Genomic DNA, 26,550 nt, shown 5'->3' with positions numbered 1-26,550 from the left:
CACCATTTATACATGTGTCAGTTGTATTTACAGACACATGAAATAGCTGTTGTATAAAAAGAATGCAAGATACAAAGTTATATCATTGTATGAAAATGATAATAAATAAGCCTTGTTCTGTGCCTGTGAAAAGGAATATTTGTGCATTTTGCTTGTTTTTAATTATTTTCATTGGTTTTATTTCTCCTCTTTCTTGCTCTGTCTCTTAATTGCTCTCCCTCTTAGCTGTTTTCCCTTTATTACTTATATATTTATTTATTTCTTTCCTTCTTCTTTTTCCTTGTTGGAAATTATATCTAGGTAAATTTAAGCTACATGTATATCCATTGTGAGTTCTGTAAGGTAATGTTTTTAGGGTGTTTTTACACTTTCCAAGTAATGGGGATGGGATATTGGACAAATAATGCCAACAAGTTTGTGAAAGATTTTCCTCCTACAAGAAAAACATTGGGTTTACACACTTGCAATTTCGCTCAAAGCATATCAATAAACTAAAAAATAATTGTTATGTATATCAAATATATAAAAAATCAAAACAAAAAAAAAACTTTGCCTGTCATTCTTTAGGTATACGGATAAGGAGAGTATAAAGAATATAATGGATAACATGAAACCGTGTGTAAAGGGCTTGCACAGAACCCAAGTCAGACCAGGGTTCTGTGTGCCCGCCCTATTATATGCAAGTGCATTCACATGCGTTAAGTAGTCTACTCCACAACATTTTGCTGTTCGCTGGGGTATTTTAAACGGTGACACGACATTTGCTCCTGCGACAATTGCTCCGGGCTTTATTTCGTCTAAGATGTAGGGTTAGGGTTAGGGTTTCAATAGGGTTTTATGTTAGGTTTAGGGTTAGGTTTAGGGTAGGGTATAGTGTTGAATCCAGGGTTGAAGTTAGCCATTCGATTAGTGTATGAAATTTACAGCGGAGCAATTGTCGCCGGAGCAAATGTCATGGAATCATTTTAAACAGCAATATCTATTTGTATAATTAATGTTTGAAGCTTAAATTTTGAATACAGTATAGTGACATGGAACCCCTTGCAAAATTTCTTTTGGTGATTGGCGCAATACTTGAATGGAGTGTCATGCCATCCCTCTAGTGATGCTCGGCCCTGGCAATTTTACTCTGACAAATTATTGACCCTTTGCTCCTTGTAAAGTTTGGAAACTTTGGATAGTAAGATGAATTCCAAAGATGAATATGAAAGACAAAAATCATGAAAGCTTTTGAATTTGAGTTTGCACCACATCTAGAATTCATAAATGAAATGGGCTTACTTCGAATCCTGGAGTCCTCGCGTCCGGTCTGGTGGTTCCGTTACACAGCCTTTTGTGAAACGAAAACAAGACAAAGTGTCTTGTAAATTGGACCAGACCATTTGTAGATGAGAGGGGTTTATTTGTTTTTGAATAAAGGGGCACGTTTTCACAAAAAGTCTGGTAACCCGACCAGACGCGATGCGACACAATAATTTAATGTAAGCCAATGGAATGTAGGGTTACATACATGTATTTAAACACTGTAACTTGCAGTGGCATTATCATCAAGGATTTTACAACGATACATGCCCTTTTTCACTCACTTCTCTACACATCTCCCCCCCCCCCCCCTCTCTCTCTCTCTCTCTCTCTCATCTCTGTCACATTTTTCATGAATCTCTTCCTCTTACACATATCTTAATGTGCACATACTCTTCGTATATGTCCTCCACTCTCTCCATCTCTCTTTCCCTGATTTGTCTGTCTATCTCTCTACAATCTACACAAGAACTTTTCTAATTAGTTTCATACATAATACAGGTGTATAAAAGAAAGCAAAAAAAAATATAAGAACAACATCCAACTCACGACCATCCATCTACCATCTTTCAATCAAATACAAATGAATCATACTGTCTTTTAATAGTAAATTGCTTCATTTTAATGACATGTAAATCAAGTCCCATGTCATCGATGGGATTTCCCCAATGAGTAATTTTTATTTCCATATACATGTATATGTAATTCCATACATCATGTATAAAGTTGTATCTCCCATAGAATCTTGCTACACATGGGCCAAATGGTAAAAAGTGACATGAGAAATTAGATTTCTAAGTAGATACCATTATTTTGTTTTCTTCTCATCTTTCCATTTCTTGGCACCATATTTTGGTTTCCATAGATAGTAATATAAAATATTACACAGCTTACAAATGTCTTCAAATTTTATGCAAAACATTCTCAAATTTCATGCATGCCTTTATTATAATGGTTACTCATGATGACCTCAAGTTTGCCCGAGGCTACCTGACTTGGCATCAAATACTTTAGGAAACTATAAAGTGGTGGTAAGCGGCCACTATTTTGAGAAAAATTGCTGTGAACTGGTCTTTTCGATTTCTGCAGCCCTCCACATCTTCTCTCTCTTAGTGGCAAATAAAGATTCAGGTTCTCGGATCACGTACAGTACTCGAACCAAACGTGGGGTTTTTTAAGAAAGAAAACACCCAAGGGTGAAATCTCCTTCAACAAGGGTACTGACACAGTAATAGATATGTCCACACCAATCATTTCCCAGGTATGCTCAATTTGGACCAAGGGTTAACAAATTTACGCAAACCCTGGTCACAGCTGACCTGTTGACCCAATGTCTCTGTGTAAGTACACCATCCACTAGACTACAATACTTCATGTTACACCACTGGACATGCAATTTACTCTCACATTATACCTCACCGCTGTCTGTGACTCCACACCGACTCCAAATCAACTGATTTTTTGCAATATGGGTAATAAATGTTTTTTGGTTGGTCTATTGTCGGTCTGGTGTCGGTATTGTTGGTGGAATTCCGGTATAAAACATTTTCTTTGCACAAAAAAATGTTGGACAGCAGCATACACATAACTTTGAAATGTCTTAAACTGTAGAAACTTAATACAGATGTTAGCATAGGGTGAAATCGCACAAATAAGAAGGTTACAATGTCCTTCCCTGAGATCTGATAAGGCTTCATGTATGATGAAGAAGGGTCTTACAAATTTTTACACCATACTTAAAGTAGTCACCCGAAGGAAATTCACAACTGATAATTATGGACAAATTATATATGGATGGAAACATTTTCTCTTGAAAAACAAGAATAATTTGCTGAAAAATCATGTAGATATTATGGAAAGGCGTAAAATCCTGCTTTGTGGCTAGCTGTAATTCGCATGTGATGTCACGAATCTTAACGCTCGACGGAGGACCGCTGAAAGCAAGAAATCTGGATCTCAAAATTAACATTTTCGAGTTTATTACTGCGGGCCCCAAAAATATTTTGAAGAGGGATGTTGTTATATTTGATCAGTAAGGCTTCCCCTTCGCAATGATATGAATTTTGCATCAATTCAAAAGGGTTTGATTCCTTAAATGACTACTATAAAGCTGCATAAAAAGATACTTCTCCAACGGCCAGGAAATTACATGTATCATGAATGTTCCATTTTTTTTTTTTAAATCTCAAAACGATGATGTAGACATCAAATGACAATGCACACAATTTGTAACATCCAAAATGAGATGAAAGATCTCAATAGGCAAGCATTTATTTTGGGATGCGTGATTGCGTAGCATTAAAAACTGAAAGCTTCTGGCTGGCACCACTTTTAGTGGGCGGAGGCATAAAAATTACCTCATGTGGACCTTAACAGCATAGCAGTAAATAAAATCCATTCTTTATAACAGAGTACAACCCACAGAGCATGCAATTACAGACATGTAAGGGAACTCCTTATCGCAACCATAAATATCTTCCTCTTTCATAATTTGTTTCTTTTCTATAACATGTAATCATATACATGAACACAGAAGATAATGACAAATTGGATACCAACATACAGAATGGCCATAAGGATGTGGTGTATTTCAGGAAGAGTAAATTAACTGTATGACGGTATACTTCAACTTTTCAGTAACGATAATCAAAAATGGCAAAATAAACTGTATATTAGTGCAGATATCAAAGGGGATGACAGTCAATTGGGTAATTGCTTCAATTTCTTATACTGTTTTCTCATGATCTCATCTTAACACAATTTAGAATTACAATTTTAATTTACCATACAAAGTCTTTCAAAGGGCCAAAGCAAGCCTTTCAGCCATCATAGGTTGCATGATATTATCACCTTTTATTCTTTTTCACTTATAGTTATAGGATTACATTATCTACATATTCAAATGTTGATCTACAGGATTCTGAATTTTAGTATTTATCGCACGCATTGCAACAAATCGACATGAACAGATTTGATCTGTAAACCAAAATGATGTATTGTATAAGCAAAACAAAGCCAGCAAGCAAAAGAAAATACATATATCTGTGACAACTTTTTAGAAAATGCGTAATAGGTATAACAAAATTGGCATGGTGACTTTCAATCTGATAGAACTTATCTGCTTTCAAAACATAGGATTTGTGATATCTAATACAATCACAAATGTACATGCTTTATTGATGAAGGGTTTGTTAAATAATATCATTTATGGATAAATAATCTTTCAAATAACTCTGATATACCTTTGGGAACCAGCAATATATCTAATTTTTCCTACCATCATAATTTTTAGAAGTTACAGAGCTGTTTTTGAAACATAAAATAAATTACTATTTATTTTCAGTGGGTCTATGTCCCTTGCACAAGGTTCCACTAATGGGCATTAACATGATCAATATATTTTCATGACACACAAGACATCATTTTTACAATTTTCTATGACCAATTGATATTCAGTTACCGTATACATATGGGCAAGTCCAAGAGATAAGGTCATTTTATATTTCATATGTTGCCAAGTATGAAGAAAATGCAACAATAATTAAGGGTGAATGCATCATTTCCATTGATATTTGGTTTGATCCATGCAATAGTAGGGATTTCAATTTATATCAACAAGTACAATTACCACATATACCAAACGTTTGTTTTGGTAACAAATGGTACAAAATACCTCAGACTTATCTGATGCGATGATGTTATCATGATATGTATTCAATGTTGTGATCAATATCTGATATAAAGTGATTTTCTCAGTCTATGATTATGAAAGCACCGATGACGAAATCTTCAAATCACCATGGCAAGACATGACCGGTCATCACGACCTGTTATCTCGCGGCGGCACAAAGTCCTCCATCAGTGTCTGATAAACAAAGTGCGTCAATTTCAAAATTGCCGCATACATGACGTACTGCAGGACAACAGCACCGAAGCCTTTGAAAAGGCCTTCAACCCCTTCCTCTTCCAATATATGCGCGAGACAGTCGGAGAGTCCGTCAAATCTCGTGCTGATGGGTACGACGCCCTTTCCAAAGTCTGTGTTATCGATAATTGTCCTTGTGCCTTGCACGTGTAATTTCATCATGAGGGTGGCGAGGGGGTACAGGAGAACATCCGCGGTCAGGTTCCCGGCAAACGTTGCTACCAACTCTGGAAAGTAGGCTTCCTTCATGGTGCCTGGGGTCGCGGGGGCGTCGAGACGGTCGCGGCCGGCTTCCCGGAGTTTCTGCTTGTGGATGGCGAGGACGATGTATTGCACGGTGGAGGTGATGATGTACTTGGCGACACCGTGGAAAACGGTGGGTAGGAGGAGGGTGTAGATGGGGAGGAGACGGGTGGAAGATGTACCCCATCCCGTCAGACGAAGGAACCCTTCCTTGATGCAGTCTAACACACCAGGTCTGTCACTTGCTATATCGCTCTGCATCAAATAAACAAAATGACTTGAGTGATACAGGATTATCTACGAAAGAAAATATTGACATCTTTTTGATTCCTCACATCAATTTACTCTTTACCAACATTCATCCTTCATTGATTTGCATGAAGTGAAAAAAAAAAAAAAATTCTCTGAATAAAAATCCAAATCCAGCTAAACACTTCCACTCTCAAACAAGGCAATATTTTATTTCACATGGCACTTTTGCTACTTTAGTGTTCAATACAAACCAGCTACACGAAATTAACACATCTGTTACTAATATTATATTTTACTGATTGATTTTTTTTTCCTTTCATTTCATTTGATCTCTCTTAAAAGAATACCGGTATACATAATTCTGTCTACAAGAAAATTATTAGTTTTCATCTCCTTAACAAAAAGCTGTTTTTTTAATGGGTGGTATTCCTCCATATGCTTTGCTTAAGCTTACTCTCAAGGCAAGTTAACAAAAAAATAAAGAACCAAGGCCTATATCATATTCCACCCAGCATCAAGGTTAACTAAATAAGGAGAATAAGAAGAATAATTATCACTATTAAAGACACATAGAAGCGGACTCCCATGGGGAATTCGACATCGTTCGGATGTTTACCCTATAACAGGTGTTGTCAATCACCAGGATTAGCCTAAAGTTTTATGACCAACAAGCTTTATGTAATATTTGGTCTTTTTCCCATATATATGGTAATGTCCTCATCTGACATTTGCCTCACCCAAAGTCACTCTGAGAGACTTGGGATATTTCTTGATTGACCTACAGGTTTGCTGTGTGCAGACTTGTACACCCATTAAATGGTATTTCAAGCAAATTAGAACCTTTTGCACATGGAAACTCGACGACCCACTGGCTTTAAGTATTTCTTGGAAGATATTTGATGATCTCACCTGAACTGACTCCACTAGACTCGCCGAGAGGAACGGTGTAGTGATAGCCATACTGATGGTCTTGAGTGCGATGTGACCTACGACCTGCCTCGGTGTGCTGTATGTATGTATCTCCCTGTTAATAAAATTAGAGATGAGATACGGTACTCGAGGTGAGCTTGAGAATAAACACTGCAGTATCTAAAAAAGTTGCAGGAGCAGAAAAGTAGTGGTAGTACCTGAAAATTTAGTCTATAATGTTCAGCAATTCATCTCTAATTTCACGTGCATAGGCTTAATTAAGCACTGCACTTACATGAACCAGGGATGATTTAACAGTAATGTATGTACATTGAACATATCGTTCTCCCTCTAATACCATTTAAAAATCATGGTGAATATTAAATAGATCATTTTCAAGAGTACATTAAACTCTTGAATTTTACAATACGCCTTTTTCCCCCCTACAAAAGAGGTTAGAAAGAAAATGATTAGGTTCAGTGTAGGTATTCTTGTACAAAATCCAGTGCTCAGCAACGCCTTTAGGTGCAAGATTGTCCAAGCTACTGGTACTGCTTTTCATAGTTCATCATTAATCCTTGATCATTTCCCAACATATCCATGTTGGCCAACATGTATATCCCATGGCTTAGCAGTACATTGTGAGTATGAATTAAAACAAGCTGGTTACCTTGGAAACGGTGTAAACTCACTAATGAGTGATTCACTGCCTAGATTGATGCCCTGAACCATGAATGCACTGCCAATACCCTTCCACAATGTAAAGAAACCCTGTTACAAAAGGAAATAATCACTATAGAAGTCAAGTCACCATCATTAAAATAATTTTAAATTGAAATAAAACTGTCTAAAAGCACATATTATCATTTAACTCAATGATGTACTTTTTAAAGATAAAGGTGAGTTCAGGTCATCTGATTGCATTGTGAAAGAAAAGGTGTGGAATGGATTAGAAAAAGTTGATCATGTAGCATGTAAGTATTGGTGTGTACTGCAAAGTTCTGGAGTCATTAAAATCCTAATAAATTTGGCCCAGTCTTGGTAAAGTAACAAGCACTGTACACAGAAAGATGTATATGGGACTACACAAATGTTTTTGGGGCTACTAACTTTGATTTCCTAATCTTTCTATGCTCATTACTCAGCCAGTATCATTTTCTACTAAAAATGTTGGGCAAATGACATTTATTTGTAATCTTGAACATTCAGTGTAAGTTTTGTTTGATTCTGTGTGAATTCTTTTTTTTTTTTTTTACCAGAACTCACCTTTATCTTTAAGCAGATCATTAGCTCTTGCAACAAAGTAGAATATATTTCCATAGTTTCTACACTTTGTAAAATTATATTATTATTATCATAATCATTATTATGTTGCATAAATGCAAACCTTGATACATGTAGGTGAGGACAAATGCACCTGGTTCAATACAATTTGTGCAAATTTTTTTTGTTTTAAAGGAACACAAAAGATTTTGTTAACAGATCTGTTAATCATCTCAAAGAGAGAGAGAAAAAGTAGAAACAAGTGATAGACAAAGGAACAGAAAGATAGAGGGGAAGATAGATACAGAAAAAGTGGGATGGAAGAGAGGAAAATACAGATCTAGAGAATAGAGCAAGCTGACAGTACTGTACAGAAACACTAATAAAACTTCAGAAAGATCTCATTTCTTACATGTTGTCTCTGTAGTGTAACGATCACAGGTAGAACTGAGAAGGGATGAATGTGGTAGCGGTAGGCATGATGGTTCACCTGTGCAAACAAATATAAAAGGGTAATAAACAATTCTAAAGTGTTTCACCCTATTCAACAAAAATATTATTATCTTTTATTTAAAGGGATCGTTTAACAATGTTAAATCTGAGATACATGGCCCTACGCGTTATCAATGTCTGTGATGTGGTGTTATATTGAAGCCCTAAAAAAATTGCGCTTCAAAATGATCAAGAAGTGCCTCAAAAAACTAAAAATCTTTGAGTGACCGGTTTTACTATACTCTTTTTTCCCAATAGACTGTAGTGTTATGAAAACCGTCAGGCGAACGGTTTTCAAAATTTGTAATTCCAATCATAAATATCTTGATAATCAGACAGGCGATCGGCTTGTAAAAGTCATGGGGTTCCTGACTGACCTAAAGGTTTATAATTATCATTGGACCATGAGCTAAATCCAGAATTTTGTTTCAGAATCTGAGACAAAGTTACCGGATCCCTTTAAACAGGAACATAATTTGGTACATATTTTAATGGAAGAAGTACATTTTTTGTATTGAGTGTCATTTATGACTAACAACTACATCATAAAATATAAGTGACTGGTACAGATGTGAATTTTGGAGAAACATTTTGCCATCAATACTGGCTTCAATGCAGACTGGAAAAAATAGATATTAGTAAATTTCAGAATGTATCTGCTGTTCTTACACAATTTTTCAAGAGGTTGCACAGCACAGTTTTGACATTACCTTTGGGCAATAGTTTTAAACCATGCCCCTAAATGTTGTCAACAATTGTAAAATATGTTGATACGTACATGTAAGACTTTTGAAAACACACTTCTACACATTTACTCCAAAAAAAGATTTTCTAGCCAATAAGTGTTTACCTGGCACTGTCTCCTGAACATTATGAAAGGATGAGAAAGGACATTTTCAGTGAGAAGACTTGCAAGACCAATGCCAAATCCAGCGAATCTCTGCATATTCTCTGCAAAGAAATAAAAACATCTGTTGATTATATTGTGATATGTACATGATACACAATATTAGTGATAATTATCTTCATTTGAAAAATATAAAAAATCAAATTTGATCATCTAAACAGTGTGCATTACCACTGAAATTTTATTAGGTCTAGGATATACATTGAAATATTCACATAAAATGTAATTGTGTGAATGATGACTGCACTGAAAGCAATTTCACAAACAATAGATTTGACTATTATTATTAGCATGCAGCATGGATGTACTGCTACAGAATTAAAAGTTGCAGCTTAGGTGCTTATTTTTTTAACAAGTTCATTTGAGATAACCTCATTCAACGCGGGGGTAAATTTGTACAATAGATGAGCACGCAATGGAGCTTCAAGGAATATGATTGGCTTGTTACCACAGTAAAAAAAAAACAGCAGTAAAATCAAAAATATGTCAGATGATCAAGATATGATCAAGATAGATGAGTATTGAAGAAGATGATCAAGATTGATGAGTATTGAAGATTTAATCAAAATTATTAAATTTGTACGGCTGCACGCGATATTGTATCCTACATTATAATGGATTTTTATTTGGGGGCGAGGGAGGGGCTGGCGTCTGCATCTCTAAAAAGTTTAACCCCCCCCCCCCCCTTTCCCTCCCTCCCTCCCTCCTCCTCCTCCTCCTCCTCCTCCTCCTCCTCCTCCTCCTCCTCCTCCTCCTCCTCCTCCTCCTCCTCCTCCTCCTCCTCCTCCTCCTCCTCCTCCTCCTCCTCCTCCTCCTCCTCCTCCTCCTCCTCCTCCTCCTCCTCCTCCTCCTCCTCCTCCTCCTCCTCCTCCTCCTCCTCCTCCTCCTCCTCCTCCTCCTCCTCCTCCTCCTCCTCACCATCGGAGAACTACAATTTGTCATAGCAAGTAGGTCATACAGAGCTACCAAGTGTCACACATTTCGAGGTTCTGAAAACGCTCTCACGCACACAACGCGCGATTTCGAAAAGACGCTATACGTATGTTATACCCTCGCCCGCGCGGAGTCATGAAATGTCAAGCATAGCTGATCTTTGAACTTGGCGTCTCTGGTCATAGCAGGCAGGAATGTCATGTCAGGTCATGTCAGTGATGTTGTATTCTATGATGGCATGCATTTTCACATGATTTTGCAGTGCAAACGACGGACATTACTCTTATCCAAGGCCGGCTGCAAACCACAGTATTCAGCCTCTATTTTAGTACGAAGTCACTGACAACTTCTCCCTTGTGACTTTACATTAAACTTACTGCAAATACTTGAAAAATGCTGAGGCAGCAGCCAGCAGTTAGCAGCCCTGCTTCCACTTTCCAGGTCTAACTTCTTGTCACTTTTTTGGTAATTTGGTACAAAACTACAATAACTATCTCTATACATTATGTGTCAGAACAAATCTAATAAAAATTATATACATCTGTAAACCCTGAATCTCACAAACAGACAGTAGGTAAGTTACAATGTGTGCGCCTTCTCCGTCAAGGTTTCTGCCATGGGGCTGTTATGCATTATTGGAGACCATTTGGAGAGCCTACGCAAATGTGATCTATTGATGGGCTGATTAGATTTTTGTTTCATGATTTCTATTGGATGAGAAGAACGACATTGTTATCTTTCATTTCATACTAAACTTTCTAAGTTTTATGTTTTCTGCATTTTTTGTTTTGCTGCACTGTTTCACAAGAGCCGTGTTTCGTGCCATTCTGTACCCTGATCCCACATTCAGGATGAGAAAAAAGGTATTTAGGATGATTGGTTAAAGGTACTTTGTCCCATTTGCAGGCCAAACAAATGAAAAGGTTAAATTCCAACGGCATTTGAAAGACAATACTAATTTAGAACTTCCCTAAAAAAAGAGGGGCTTGAAAATGTCTTTAAGTGGGAAAATAAAGACTATTAGTTGTCAAATCGACTTAGGAGCTATAGAGCCAGTAAGTAGTGGTTTGATTTTTCAGACCATTGTACGGAATGGTCGTACGTTTTATGCTGCACAAAGATTCAATCAGTTTAATATTTTGGCGATAACAAGAAGTGGGTTATTGATGTAGACAAATGCTCATTTTCCCTTTACAGCTCATTTTATGTATGTTATCACTATTATTACAAGAGATGAAAAAAGCCAGTCAGTCACTCAATAGTGTCTGACAGTGAAGTCTAGCAAGTAAACGGGTTTCCTTGCATAATTTGAATAGTAGGACACTGCTAAAGTTTAAATTTCACAGTTAGGACATACATGACATATTCATAATTCCTGCAAAGTTCTACAGAATTTGATGTTGGCTGCAAAAGGGACATAGTATCTTTAACATGTGAATTTGCTTTTGGTGAAATTTCAGTGAAATCTATGGATGAGAAATATGTTTTTTTGAATGAGGAATGTGAAATGTCATGCAAAAATGATTAGCGGTTTTGGCGTATTTACATACATTTTGGGGCGATTTTTTTGTAATGAAATAAAATCTTTTGGTCGCATTTGAAATCACAACTTTTGTTTTAAAAACAAAGGAAAACAAAGGAAAACAAAGCAATTAAATACATGTTTTCCGGGCATTTAAAATTTGCATAACTTTCTTATTACTGGGGTTATTAGGATGAATGAGGCATCAAATAAAAGGTCTTATCAAGCTCTGTTTGATGGCATAAAGCAAGAGCTTGAATTCTGAGATTTTTTTTTTTTTTGGTAACATACCTACATCCAACATGTCCCCTCTCTCTCCTTTGGCTTTGAATAATTAAAAAAAAAATAATAGTAATTAAATTATAGATCTAATAGACTAATAATAATAATAATCTTTTAAAATCCACTCCAAATTTTATTAAGTTAAACTGAAAATGGAAATTCTTTTTGCCCAATTGATCGTGGGCCCGGCAGCCACCGAGCAGCGCCAGATCGACGTTGCTCTAGTCTAGAAAATCTATCCCTTATTGTTGAATGCCAAACAAGGTAGCAGCAAATCCCGCCTTTTGGTATGACGCAGCCGGGATTCGAAACCACGACCTCCCGGAGTCCCGGTGCTCGTTCCTAGAAACCAACGACAAGACAGTCATAACTTTATCCGCCAACTACGGAGATGTCTCCGATCTTCCTAAACCATTTCACGAAGAGCTTACTAGATAGATATCTCGTGAGATCGATACTAATGGGGAGAAGAGGAGCCGAGAATTAGTCTTAGTCGCAGTACCACTGGATTATTACAAAATTAATATTAGGGAAAATACAATTATTTAAATGAATTAGTAATAAAAAAGATTGAAAATGATACCAAGAAATAAGAGATGCAATAGGCCTATACTTCCAAATTTGTGTAGATTATACAATAGAAGTACTTGTAAAATATAATTGTGAGTATTTCATTACATGACCGGTGAATCAGTTTTGTTCTTGAGATGGGTACCCCCCGAATATTTTCATTTGATAGCTTATAAAAATACACCCTTAAATTATTCTTAGTAAAAATACAATGTTTTGAAAGTTTTGTCCAATGTTTTAGGTGTCAGTTGAATAATCAAATGACAAAACTTCAACATTCCAAACATAAAAAAAAACATGTTTTAAACTATTCATTTTACACATTTGAAGATAGAATTTATCTCGAAGGCAATATGGGTCAGAAAATTACCCATCCCTTCGAGGATTATACATATAATCAGTTTATAAAAGTGGGAAAACTCAAAATATAAACATGGCATATTTTCAAAAGATTTGCTGATGTGAAGAAATGATAACTTCCTGTTTAAGTGAATGTGAAGAAAGATCAGAGCTGGAGGATTTATTGTCCTTTCTTGCTAGCCATAGTCTACCCAATAAATGACATGTGATGGTGCTGCCCATCGACTAAATAGTTATGACACATAATGACAGAGATACAACGGTGTCAGAGGCGTCAAAACTACTTAGTCAGGATGTTGTTGTTGATCTTGGCAAAGAGGGCTTCGTGAAACACGTAGCGGACAAGTTGCCCACTAACGCTGATTTAGTCTAAAAGTTAGACTTATGGAACGGGCCCCAGGTTGTGAGGCGGACACTCTTCTGACTGAGGCAACACATCTATGGTGGTGTGACCAAAGTTCGCGCATGACCTAAGTTCGCTATCTAAAAAAATCAATAAGATTACGAAAATCTGATATCAACAATGGAAAGAGGAACATAAAATTACCCGAGGTGAAATTTTCTTTGGAATTGGCTACGAAATTGTGAAAATATTGACAAAAGATCGGCAAACTTTGCAATATTTTGCATCCGTTTCGAAAAATGATCAACTTACCGATAAAGGTCTGAAAATCTTCAATCAATTTGAGAGCAGATTTCTTCAAAAGTGTAAGTAAAAAGTGGGACTAAATAATTGTATATCTTGCCTTGCAAATTATGATATTACCTTATTTTTTGATGGATCACACTTTTTGATAAATCAACTGTAAACCCCTGTGCGTGAAGTTAGGTCTCGTTGTTTTTATGACTTTTTTAGATGCAGCGCGCACGAACGATCGGACATCAAATTTTTAGATTGCGATATCTCCGAAATCCTTCGAAAATAAATTTTCTAGATCTAGTTGAACCAATCTGTAGTAAAAAAAATGTTGCGGTCCATTTGGTAATGATTGAAATAAAAAAAATTGTGTAGAATATGAGAAATCATAGTTCGAATATCACATTCTGTAATATGTTCTAAAATATCCGCAAACTTTGGTCACCCCCTTTATGTCTAACTTTAGATCTAGATCTACTACTACTAACAAAAGGAAATCCCTCCATCATTACCATGCATCGTCATGACGAGACATGATCATGACTCATGATCATGATCTTCAAAATCAAATCTACTAGGCAGCCATGCAAAATATAGGCCTCATATAATCAAAATCTTCTTCTTCTTTTTCTTTTTGAATTTAAATCAAGCACTCTTCACAAGCATCAAGAATTACATTAACACATATATGATCATGTGGGACCACACAGAACTAATTTTGACCCACATACCGTTTTGCTGCTGGTTAGGTGCAGCCATTCTTACAGCTGCCATTATCTGATCTTGAGCCGAAGTAACTGAATCTTCTTGATATTTAGGGGTTTCTTCTTCATCTCTCGTTCCTGGTATACGATTAAGTATCATTATTCGTATTTTTTAGCAATTATATTTTCGTCCCAACCCCCAGTCAACTCCTCCACTAAAAATAAGATATTGAGCCCTCTACGACGAAAAGCTTGCAGTCATCGTTGCTCAGCGAAATTTGTTCATTAACTCAAAACTCCGCAGGATAAAATGGTTAGTTAAACTTATTAAGCATAATTTTACTAATCAATAAAGCCACTAAGATAAATATAAACCTTACTATTTCAGATAATGGTATTGATTCATTGTATATTTTTTTTAATATAAGGAATTTGTTGTGTGATATCCAGCTATTTGTGTGCATGGTCCCACTAACCTGATTTTGTGTGTTGATGAAGAAGAGGAAAAAATGATGGAGAAGACGTGAATTCACTCCTTGTGTTTGTGATTTAAGTGAAAATTATGTATTTACTCAGAAGCCTAGCCAATGTCTATCAAGATTGTGTCTCTTTCGTGTGGGGTTGTGTCAATTTTGGCCATGGTAAGCCTCTAAGCTAAGTTCATCATGAACTTCTGTCATTTTTGTTTTAATTAAAGTTCTGATTTGAAATTGAAGAGGTAGACTAAATTAATTAGTCTATTTATGCCACAATAATCAACAAACTGGGAATCAACTCAATCAAGTGTAATAGATGTCTTGGCATGTCTTGATATGTGTGTAAGCCATGGTAGTCTGTGAATCTAGGGCACTTCACTCTTGATCTATTCACGATCATGTCAAATAAACTTGAAATTGGTTTGATTGCTTAGTTTTATCAGCTTTACTAACTGTAGTGTAAGATATAAGTCAATGCCTTAAAAAAACTAGATTCTACTCTATATATGCCAACATAATCTACAAACATTCATAGAAATTTGACGCTTTGACGCAGTGCCAATGTTGTGTAATCTGCCGAATAATAAAATGACAAGAAGACTGTCCAATGGGGTAGTCTGCAGGATCGTCATCCCATGGTTCCAGATTCTGCTTTCGTTCAGGGGTTGTACATGTGTTCAGGTCAGCCTCTTGTGATCATCTTATCTAGCTTGGGCCTGTTTTCGTCCCTAGACTTATTTCCTGGACCTTCATTGTTGATAGCTCCTGATCCCTGCAGTGGAATGAAGTAAATCTGTGCGTGTCTCGAAAAGGACTCACCGATAAAGCTGCACTGTAGTCCAATGTCCGATGTTCCTCGATGCGATGTAGCTGTGATGCTTACGTAATATTTCATCACAGCACATCACATCACGTCACATGTCCTGCTTTAAACAGGTGACGCACTTCACACATAACTGACGCGTACATGGCATTGCAAATATGACGAAAATTAGAATTGTTCAAGGTTTGACTGAAATATCATATTTTTGGTATAGAAAAAACAGGAAAATTGCAAGCTTGCTCCTCGCACAAATATCTTATAGCATTGAGTGAACGGAGAACAGCAATAGCCAATCTGAAGGGCCCATGTCAGCTAGGCTAGGCGCCAACTTATGAAAATGAGGCTGACATCGGATAAACGATCTGCGCATGCGCTAATTGTACGCTAAAGTTCTACATGCATGCCCTGTGTATAGAGTATAACAGTTCTGCATTGATGCCCCTTGCAGCTACATTACATGCGCAAAATCCTGTAATGCATAATTCATGAGGCAGCTGAGGGCTAAGCAAAAGCTAATTGCATATTCATAAATCTCATCTCGCACATACCTTACACACTTAGCACTTTAAAAACTAACACTAATCGATAGATAAACATAAAAATATTTCACAATATTTCACATACATGTATATGCTACCAAATTAGTTGAATTTACTTTTATTAGTTGTATATCAATTTGAAATGTCAATACATCAGTTTTACACAGTATAAAAGATATTCAATTTTATACAAAATACGAAGAAGCACAGGTGAAGCCTATCGCATTAAAAAAATCCAAATACAATCCCATTTGTTATCAAATTTATCACACTGATAGATTTCATCTGGCTCTAGACCCTTGTCATCCACAGTTCTAGGCTTTGAAACTGGAGCTTGGCTGTTAAGGTGTCCATATCTTGACCCTGGACAACAGCTCAAGACTCTGAAACTAAACATTGTCTGTCAAAGGCTCCAGATCTTGGCTCTGGACACTAGTTGTCAACAGCTCAAGGGTCTGGCTGTGGACCAAGATTAGTAATGGCTCTTGAGAAACTGCAAGCCACTTTCTTCTCGACACTTGTTGTTGGGCCTCTTCTTGTTCCTTAACTCGATAATCAACTTCGATTTACCCAAGCTCTTCCAGAAAATCATTTGCTATTATACCTCTACAAAGCACAGTGAACAATGCTGTCTCTGCTTTCTGGTTGCTATTCTGAAAGTCTGAAGGCTTGTTCCTCATGTAGAATGAGCATGACCCCTGACCTTGCACATAGTTTTCACATCAATGATAGATTCTTCAAGAAGTACAGCCTTACTGTTTCGCTTCTTGGATTTGACAGAGTTGATGAGAAAGGCTCTCATGTGGTCATTGATGAAGATTCCCAACTTGCACGTCTGCATATACTATTTATTCAGTGTGAAGACCACCAAGCATGGACATTACATGACATGATGATTGATCTGCATGATGTCATCCAAAAGAAAAATCCATTCATCTCTATCAGATAGAAAGATCTTCATCAAAGAGATGGTGTATAGAATGAACTCTTTCTCCTTCAAGGCTTGCTCTTTGGGGCTGTACGTTTAGGTACTTGCTTTGAATCTGGGCTTTTCATCAACAGACCGTGGCTGTTGACAACTGCTCTGAAATCTTGTTATTGACAGCTCCAGATTCTGGATCTAGAGTTCCAGACCCTTGTCATCCATAGCTCAAGACTTTGAAACTGAACCTTGTCTGTCAAGGGCTCCAGATCTTGGCTCTGGAAACTAGTTGTCAACAGCTTGGGGGTCTGTCTGTGGACCAAGGTTAGTAATGGCTCTTGAGAAACTGCAAGCCACTCTCAGCCTTTGTGTTAGATCATGCATCTTCCTCCTTCTTGGCACTCGTCGTCGAGCCTCTTGTTGTTCCCTCATCTCGATGATCAACTATAATTTACCCAAGCTCTTCAGGAAAAATCTTTTGCTGTTATACCATCTCTGTATCCTCTACAAAGCAGAGTGAACAATACTGTCTCTGCTTTCTGATTGCTATTCTGAAAGTCTGGAGGTTAGTTCCTCATGTAGAATAAGCAGGACCCCCTGACCCTGCACATTGGTTTCACATCAATGATAGATTCCTCAAGAAGTGCAGCCTTACTGTTCTGCTTCTTGGACTTGACAAAGTTGATGAGAAAGGCTCTCATGGGATCATTGATGAACATATTCCCAATTTTCACGTCTGCATGTTCAGTGTGAAGATTTGCAAGCCTGGACATGATGATTGATCTGTCTGATATCATCCATAAAGAAAAATTCATTCATCTCCATTAGATATCAAGATCTCCATCAAAGATATGGTGTATAGAATGAGCTCTTTTTCCTTTAAGTCTTGCTGTTTAGGGCTATACTTTTAAGAACTTGCTTTGAATCTGGGCTTTTCATCGACATACCATGGTTGTTGACAACTGCAGATCCCAGCTCTGAAATCTTGTTATTGACAGCTCCAGATTCTGGCTCTAGACCCTTGTCATTCACAGTTCCAGGCTTTGAAACTGTAGCTTGGCTGTCAGGGTATAGAAATAACTCTTTATCCTTCAAGGCTTGCTCTTTGGGGCTATGCTCTTTCCTTGTCTGTGTGAATCCTACAGTCTTTCCATGTCTTTCTTCACCTTGAAGGTCATTCCTCGCAAGGTCACACATAGGCTGTACTTCCTCCAGTAAGCTTGGATTTAAAAAATTACCCAAATAATTTTGCTGGCGAACCTTCCCCTGCCGGCAAATTCAGTAGATTGGGAAAATTAAAATTCCAATAGCTGCCCAAGATTCACCCTACTGCATTGCCAATGTTGGATAATGGGCCGAATAAAAAAAAGACGAGAAAACAATAATGTAGTCTGCAGGATCGTTGTCTTGTTGTGCTCAGGTCAGTGTCTTGTGATCATCTGCTCTCGAATCTAGCTCGGGCCTGGTCACTTGTAGGAAGGTGCTCACTGATATGTGTATGTGCGTTCGCACATGTGAGCGCACAGCCGCGGTTGCCTCAAATGCGCATACTAGAACCCTTTATGGAGGCATTTTCTTCATAGATCTATGTTTTGTAGATTCATAAATGCAGAATCTTACACTCACACATAATAATAGTAAATACTAAAAACGTTTCTTATAAAACGCTTTCCACCAAAGTCTCTAAGCACTATAAAAAACAAAATACAAAGATAAACAATTACATATCAAACAAAACAAAATATTACAAATAAACCTACACATTTCAATACATATGAAAAATATATCAATGTGAACAGAGTAAGTAATCATCAAAAACAAGATTGAATAAATATGTTAAGATATGATATATACAGTACATGTATTTGAATAATTGATTGTCATATTACAATCTTGTTTGATCTCATTTCATTCTTGCAGTCACGAAGGTATGATTCGAAGACCACCATCTTTTCGCCCGAAGGTAAGAGAACTGAGCATAAATGACCTAAATCTGTAATAAGAACATTATAATATGAGGTCGTCCTGTAGTAAAACAATCATTCCACTATCTTTAGAGAAAGAATGAAAAGATACAGTGAGATGCTTAACATTTCTATTACCGGTAGTTAATTATTCAACAGAACTGGCAAAAGACCTCGCTTAATCTGGAACAGTTTACCATGCTCGACTCAAACACTAAAAAAAAAATTATCCACATTCAGAAAACAACTGTATACCCATCATTTCCAAAGAGCTAGATTTTGTCTTCATCTTATGACCACTATTATTATCATTATTGAAGGGAAAGTCCACTGTGGTATTAAGTTGTTGTTTTTTAAAGCAGAAAAATGATAGAGACAAATACATGTAAGTGAAAAGTTAAGCAAAATCTGATTAAAAATAAGGAAGTTATGAATTTTTGAAGTTGACATCAGTGAAACACAAATTGGCAACACTGTACTAAAAAATAAAACAAATTATTTTCCAATTCATAACATTCTTATTTTTAATTGTTTTTTGCTCAAATTTTCACTGACCTATTTCTCTCATTTTTCTGCTTCTAATTAAAAAATTGCTTCCATTCATTCTGGGTATTTAGTACACATAGCTATTAAATATAATCAATGATAAGTCATGATACATCATACGCTTCTCTCAAATGAATCCAGGGCGTCTATACCAGGTGGAGTATGCCATGGAAGCCATAGGCCATGCAGGTACCTCACTGGGTATCTTGGCTTCAGATGGAGTACTTCTGGCTGCAGAGAGGAGGAACACTCACAAGCTTCTAGATGATGTCGTATTCTCAGATAAAATCTACAAACTTAATAGGTAAATGCGTACTTTACATAGTGCATGAAAATACACCATATTCATAAAGGGTTCAATAAACACTTCTTTTCAATCGACAAACCATTTTATTCACATACCGTAATTAACGGTGTATTAACTGCACCTTTTTGCCACCAAAAAAAATTCAAAGTCAGGGGTGCGGCTTATACACGGTAAAATTAAAGTTTCGATTTATGCCCCTCCACCTGGCGCTATGCCTGGCAATGTCTCCCAGCTCGGTAATCGGTGTGTTGACTCACCACTCGGAAACTAGAACAACACTCAAATTTGTCTGTCATCTTGGTTTAAAAGTAATCTTTCTGATAGATCTCAATATGTAGTTTATAATAATAATCCCTCAATTTTTCTTCTATTACATGGTGTACCACAAGGTTCTATCCTAGGTCCCTACTGTTTTTTTAATTTACATTACCGTAATGATCTTACACACAAAAAAAAAAAATCTTGGCAAAAAAAAAATTAAGGGCGAAAAAGAGGGGAGCGGTTAATACACGAGAGCTGTTTATACAACGTTAATTACGGTATTGTTGTTTGTTTTAATCAGTAGTGAGTTGTCTTCAAGATAAAATCATGTTATAAAAAATGTAGAGGTTAATCAAATATATACATTTTATATGTATCATCTTTTGATGCAATTTTCAGAATAGAACCATACCCCCAACTTAAAGTCTGTATTGAAGTGAAGTGTCACTTCCAGTTTTTTTTAAACAATCTGATATTTAAGTATCGATTGGCATGTTTAAACTAGGAGAACCCTACCTCCATGTATTTTGTATCTTAGGGTCGTTCTAAGTGTCGAGTGGAGCAACCATTTTTTGTTTTTCTAGCTTTCTTTCATGCTTTCTTCCTTCATTTCTTCTTCTTTTTTTCTTTCTTTTCTTTAACGAAAGTTATTTCATATTGATCTGGAGCCACTTGCCACTGCATATTCCTGACATATGATTCTAGAATAGAAAATACAATGTTAATGATGTATCTCTGTATTCCTTCTACAGTGACATGGCATGTAGTGTCTCAGGAATCACATCAGATGCTAACGTCCTGACCAGTGAACTCAGGCTCGCCGGTCAAAGGTCAGAACTAAATCTACTTAATTATTGGCTTTGGGACATGTTATAAGGATATTTGTATGTAAAAAAAAAAAAAAAAAATCTTGATTCAAGTAAGTTATCCAACAACAAAAATAATAATAAGGAAACTAATTAGAAGAGCAAAAGGAAAACCTTCCATGAGGTGTACCACACCATCTTTAGATTCCACAATCTTGTGTTCAGGGAAGAAAAGGGCTGTATGTAAATCCTCCACATCACACATCACACATGCATGTAACTGTCTTTGATGAGAATAAAATATTTGTGTTGTGAGCAAAATCAACAGGATTTACCAATTAGATATTCAGTCATGAAAGGGATTACAATGTAAAAGAATGGAAGGGGTTAAATTGGGTGAAAGGATTATAGTGATCATTAATTTAATCAAATAGAATTTAAATAATTATAGGGTAAATGGATTAAACTTAATACCATAAAGGAAGTAGGGCACAACAGGATGCAGAAAGAAGAGCCACATTCTACCCCAGCACCTCTGCTTCCCTCCCAATAATCACTTTGTTAAAAATGTATTTAGCACCAGTGAAGCTTTGTCCAACAAAATGTTAATTTCACAGAGTGTATATGGTAAAGGCTGCTTGTAAGTGATACCTCACTACATGTAACTGTACAATCCCCCCCCCCAAAAAAAAAAAAAAACACAACAACAACAACAACAAGGAAACACAACAATTAATAGTAGGACAGTTGCATGTTGCAATATAAATTGTACTTTTTTCCATTCTAAAGGTCCCTGTTAGAATCATTTGTATATGGAGTTATACTATTCAGTATGAAAATTTAATGTAACAAAGGCAAAACTTCAAAAATATATTAAATTTGACCATTTAAAATCTGTAATCATTGTGTTCATTCATGAAATATTATATTGCTTGACTGTAATGAGATGGACCAAGACGCTGCATTAAGATTAAAAGAGTATACAATATATAATGTGCATGGGTGTTGTTCTCTTCTACAGATATTTCCTCCAGTATCAGGAGAACATTCCCAATGAACAGCTAGTCAGCACGTTATGTGACATCAAGCAGTTCTACACACAAGCAGGAGGTCAGTAATGGGGTCATCACATCTCTTGACCATCAGAATGAATGTTCTGTTATAATGGTCACCTTTTAAAATTCCTTGGTAAACTACAGGTGATCAAGGCTTAATGACTGTTCTAAGAGTTTGGTCACATTAATACCCCCAAGATGTACATATTGTATTTTGCAAGAGCCTTTATATGAAATCAAATCAAAACCAACCTGTTAGGTTTGCCTTGATTAGAGTTACTAATTATGCTATACAATGGGATATATGGAAATGCTGCTGCACACACCTTACAACCCAATTATATGATGTTCAAGGAATTGCAGTAAGATGAGGGGCCGTATTCCGAAAACAGTGTTATCTTTTATGTTAGTTTAAAAGATGTTAATTGTCATAACAAACTGAATTTGTGAAGATTAAGCACTTATCATTGGTGCTTGCGTAGATGTATCTTGCAAAAGCACCTAAATTCACAGATATTAACCAATGATTGTCCTGATTTTGATTTGTTATAACCCTTAACATCTTTATACTAACAGAAACAGATTCATTTACAGAATACCACCATAGCAATCAAATTTTGAAATTTGCATGTGTAAATGCTTGTACATATCAAAATGATTTTGTTCAAAATGATCAATGTTATCTTTTCATTTGATCCCCCAATATATAGCCCCTTTGATGTATTTATTCTTTATATGGGATGGATCATGGGACAAACAATATTTATTTTAGCTTTGTCAAAATGATCCTACTGTAGAATACTAACTCTAAAACCTTTTTTCATACCCTAGGAAAGAGACCCTTTGGTGTATCTATTCTCTACATGGGATGGGACAAACACTACGGATTCCAGCTTTATCAGAGTGATCCCAGTGGAAACTACGGAGGATGGAAAGCCACATGTATCGGGAACAACAGTGCAGTAGGTTATCTTTTATCTCCCCTCTCTCTCTCACCTTTCTTTCTCTCTCTCTCTATGTCTTTCTCTCTCTCTCTCTCTCTCTCGCTTGCTCACTCTTTTTCTGCATGAAGTCTTTCATCTATGGCTGATTGTCAACGAAGCGGAGTTAAGTCTTTGTCAATTCTGTTCGTTGCTACGGCAGGCAGCCAGTGAAAACGAGTTTGTTTAATAAAATTATGGAAATGCAAGCATTACTTTCAACAAACAGAACTTTGTCATTCTTAGCTCATTTTTCCTGATTGAGGTGTCATATGAAAGGGCAAAAAATGAACTTTCTAGAAATGTGATTTTCTCTTTGAAATTTAGATACCGTCCGCCAAATGACTTTTTGGTACCATTTCTTCAAATTGGTTTTGATAAATCAAGCATAAAATATGCATCAAATGAGTTGCATCAAATGAAAGAGGAGGATCTAAGCTTTACAAATATGTGTCATTTATTAATTATAATTGTAATTAATAAATTATGATAAAACAACAATGATTCTCAGTTTATTTTTTTCCGGGACGCACTGTATAACAAAATGCATCCACATATCCTTAAGCACTATGAAAACATTTTGTATTTTAATATTTCCCCCAAGGCTGCTATCTCGATGTTGAAGCAAGAATACAAGGAAGGAGACACAGACCTCAAGGGTGCCTTAGCTCTGGCCGTGAAGGTGCTCAGCAAGACACTAGATATGACCAAGGTTACCCCAGAGAAAAGTAAGTAGTTTGTTCCTTATTCCATGATTTAAGACCCAAGAGCTTCAAGTTGCTATTCATATTTAAATGAATATGTTATGAAGCAAAATAAATACATGCTGCTATTTCTTGCTCCATGAATCTTACTTCAAACCGAGTGATTCTGGGCCATTTGTAAATTTCCTTTCAGTGTGTGGTCAATCTGGAACCTGTTTCACAAAGCCTTTTTTAAATGACAAACGACAAAATCAGTGACAAATCTGCTGATAACCAATCAGAAGCAAGGATTTCAGTAGCTTATAACAAAAACTGTCATTTGTCACTGATGACAAGTTTTGTGAAATGCCCCCCTGATGTTGGTCTCAGCAGAGTGTGACTGGGGTATCATTACAATTGGTTAACGTGCATGAGTTATCAATGTGTGTTGAGGAATCTACCGGTATGTGCCAAACATCACAGTCAGCTCACACTGTACCAAGTAGATTTCCCATGTGATGTGTGTACCTTTCATGCAGAAAGATCTTTCAGGCCTCCGCTAGAACACCACCCTACTCTGAAACATCAGAACATGGCCTACTGTAGACTGGAAAGCCTTCAGTTCAATTCTGGGAAAGAATTGAGAAACAGGATGGTTCTCTTGGAAGTTGTTGAACGGTTTGCCCAGTATGAAGGACCCGTTACCAAATACCAATAAGAACCCACACCAGAACATTTATGATTATAAACCCATTATTTGGGGGAAGGTGGAAATGGACTACTGGTGTGATTTTCTCATAGGTACTCCAAAGAAACTACGGTATCTTTCATCTTTATCTCAACGAGGATTTAGGTAGATATATCCGTTGGTCAAATGCAACAGGAAAGACTTCAAAACAAAAACAAGTTTTGACAAATTTATAAAAGAAATTAAATGAATAAAATTAATCAGAAAAACCCCCATATTATCTCCCTTTATCCAGTTGAGATTGCTTCTCTGACAAGAGAAGACGGTAAGACGAAGATCCGCATCCTACCTGTAGAGGAACTCCAAAAGCTTATCAAGGAGCACGAGGAAAGAGAGGCCAAGGAAGAGGCAGCAAAGAAGAAAGAAAAGGAGAAATAATGTGTGGCTTGAAGCCTTGTCATATTCCTGTGTAGATTAAGTAGTATTTGTACCGTTTAAGATGTTTTGTCTTCAGAAATACCTGTATGGATTCCTTTCCTTATTCAGTATGACTGAAGAGGATTAGTGTCACATACATCGTTTTTGTTTTATACCGATAGCTCATTTTGCTCAAAATAGCTTTGCCCATCACATCACATCACCGTCTCATGGAATGTTGAGATATTAACTCTAATTTGCTGTCAAGTAGAATGTTCTTTTTCTTTCAAACATGGATCGTTTACTACCTTTATCTGTGTAATCCAAAAGAATGAAGTTATGAAAACTGTTTCAATGTCATCTCCTTATTTGCCTCGTGTTGGCATTTTGCTCATACAAAACTGTTTAAGGCTTTACAAGACTTGAAGGCCCATTTGTGTACATATACTTAACGTATTGTGCGGTTTTCTTCAGAATACCACCCGAAACATTCAGAGCTTTTTTTTCTTTTTTTTTGTATTTGTCAGAACTGAATCTTCAGGTACAGTGAAACCTGGTTATAATGAGGATCATAGGACCATGAAAGATACTTTGTTATATCAGGGTAAAAATTAGAGTTAGAAAAGAGCTATGACCAGCAAATTACTGTTTGTAAGAGGATATTGTTATCCATCAGGGCTCTCTGTAAAGAGTTCCAACATTTAAATTCCTCTGTAATGCAACATAATTTGTGCAGAAAAGCTGTATTTCATTTCTCAGAAAAATGGAGAGAATGTAGTTTGATAGTTTCAGAAAATGTAATGTAACATGTGACTCAGAAATCAGTTTGTAAGTTTATTATCTCAACATTTATTTTTAAGATCAGTTGCCATTTCAACATCAGAGAATATAAAAATGAAGCTTCATTTCAATATTTGTAAAGTAAAAATATACATATACAAGTGTCCATTAACATACAATAATGAAATTGTCAAAAATTCTAGCCCAATACTGCAATCAAAAGAGAACTGTTTTGTGTCAACAAGTAAACTGTAAATTTGTACGATACCATTTGTCATATGAAGTACAAAACAACATTTACCTGATTGTAAATTATGTTTTCATATGTTCAATAAACATGAATTTCATGTATAATTGCATTGTGTATTTCTTTATGTAAGTATCATGTGATTTTGCTGACTATTTTGGAGAGGTTAATTCTTGTTTAACAAAACCAAAAAAAATTGTTTCTTGAACGGATCAAGGTTGATAGTTGTTGATTTCATGCCAAATGTCAACCTTGTTATGATTGAATCAAATTTAGGTAGTAGGGGTATAGCTCTAAATCCAAATATACAGGTATGTCTTTATATGATGCTACTACATACATATATGTATTCCAAATACAGCTGTTTGCCATTATGTTTTTGCTATACAGAGTACCTTTAATATAAAGTTGTCATATTAACAATTCACATACACGTATGTGTATTGTTAATGGTAAAGGTAATGAGGGACTCAATTACACTAAATTCACTGTATTTTCAAATTTTATAATACATTTAACATAGCTGTGGAACTTAAATTTCAAGTAAAGCAGAACACAAAATTTCTTCAGTTGCAGACAGCTTCATCAACATGTCATCTTTAAATAAAAACACCCACCTTTTTTTGTAAAATGAATGGCAAAAGCGTGCAACATAAAAGTGCTAATATTCCCTGAGCTCTGTGTTATAAGATACAGAAATGTGAAGAGTATAACACTTTACTCATTCATTTTTTTAAAGAAATTATTTCCACATA

The 26,550-nt window shown here is 36.2% G+C and overlaps 2 protein-coding genes across 2 annotated transcripts; one reads left to right on the top strand and one right to left on the bottom strand.

The window, feature by feature from the left end:
• Window positions 1-1,905: 1,905 nt before the first annotated feature.
• On the bottom strand, window positions 1,906-14,629 carry LOC590913 (solute carrier family 25 member 46). The gene is made up of 6 exons (XM_030976647.1): window positions 14,329-14,629; window positions 9,237-9,337; window positions 8,307-8,384; window positions 7,302-7,402; window positions 6,632-6,746; window positions 1,906-5,725 (listed from the first exon to the last, which is right to left on the bottom strand). Exons 1-6 carry the CDS (start codon window positions 14,459-14,461, stop codon window positions 5,123-5,125), a joined length of 1,131 nt encoding a protein of 376 aa, XP_030832507.1. The 5' UTR covers window positions 14,462-14,629; the 3' UTR covers window positions 1,906-5,122.
• Window positions 14,529-25,899, top strand: LOC581926 (proteasome subunit alpha type-4). The gene is made up of 8 exons (XM_030976648.1): window positions 14,529-14,614; window positions 18,982-19,024; window positions 19,713-19,875; window positions 20,892-20,969; window positions 21,967-22,055; window positions 22,832-22,962; window positions 23,585-23,708; window positions 24,647-25,899. Exons 1-8 carry the CDS (start codon window positions 14,612-14,614, stop codon window positions 24,787-24,789), a joined length of 774 nt encoding a protein of 257 aa, XP_030832508.1. The 5' UTR covers window positions 14,529-14,611; the 3' UTR covers window positions 24,790-25,899.
• The last annotated feature ends 651 nt before the right edge of the window (window positions 25,900-26,550 follow it).

The sequence above is a fragment of the Strongylocentrotus purpuratus genome, unplaced genomic scaffold (genome assembly GCF_000002235.5).
Source record: "Strongylocentrotus purpuratus isolate Spur 01 unplaced genomic scaffold, Spur_5.0 spur5_scaffold_9, whole genome shotgun sequence".
Classification (NCBI taxonomy): domain Eukaryota; kingdom Metazoa; phylum Echinodermata; class Echinoidea; order Camarodonta; family Strongylocentrotidae; genus Strongylocentrotus; species Strongylocentrotus purpuratus.
This window is presented reverse-complemented; position numbering and strand designations above follow the sequence as displayed.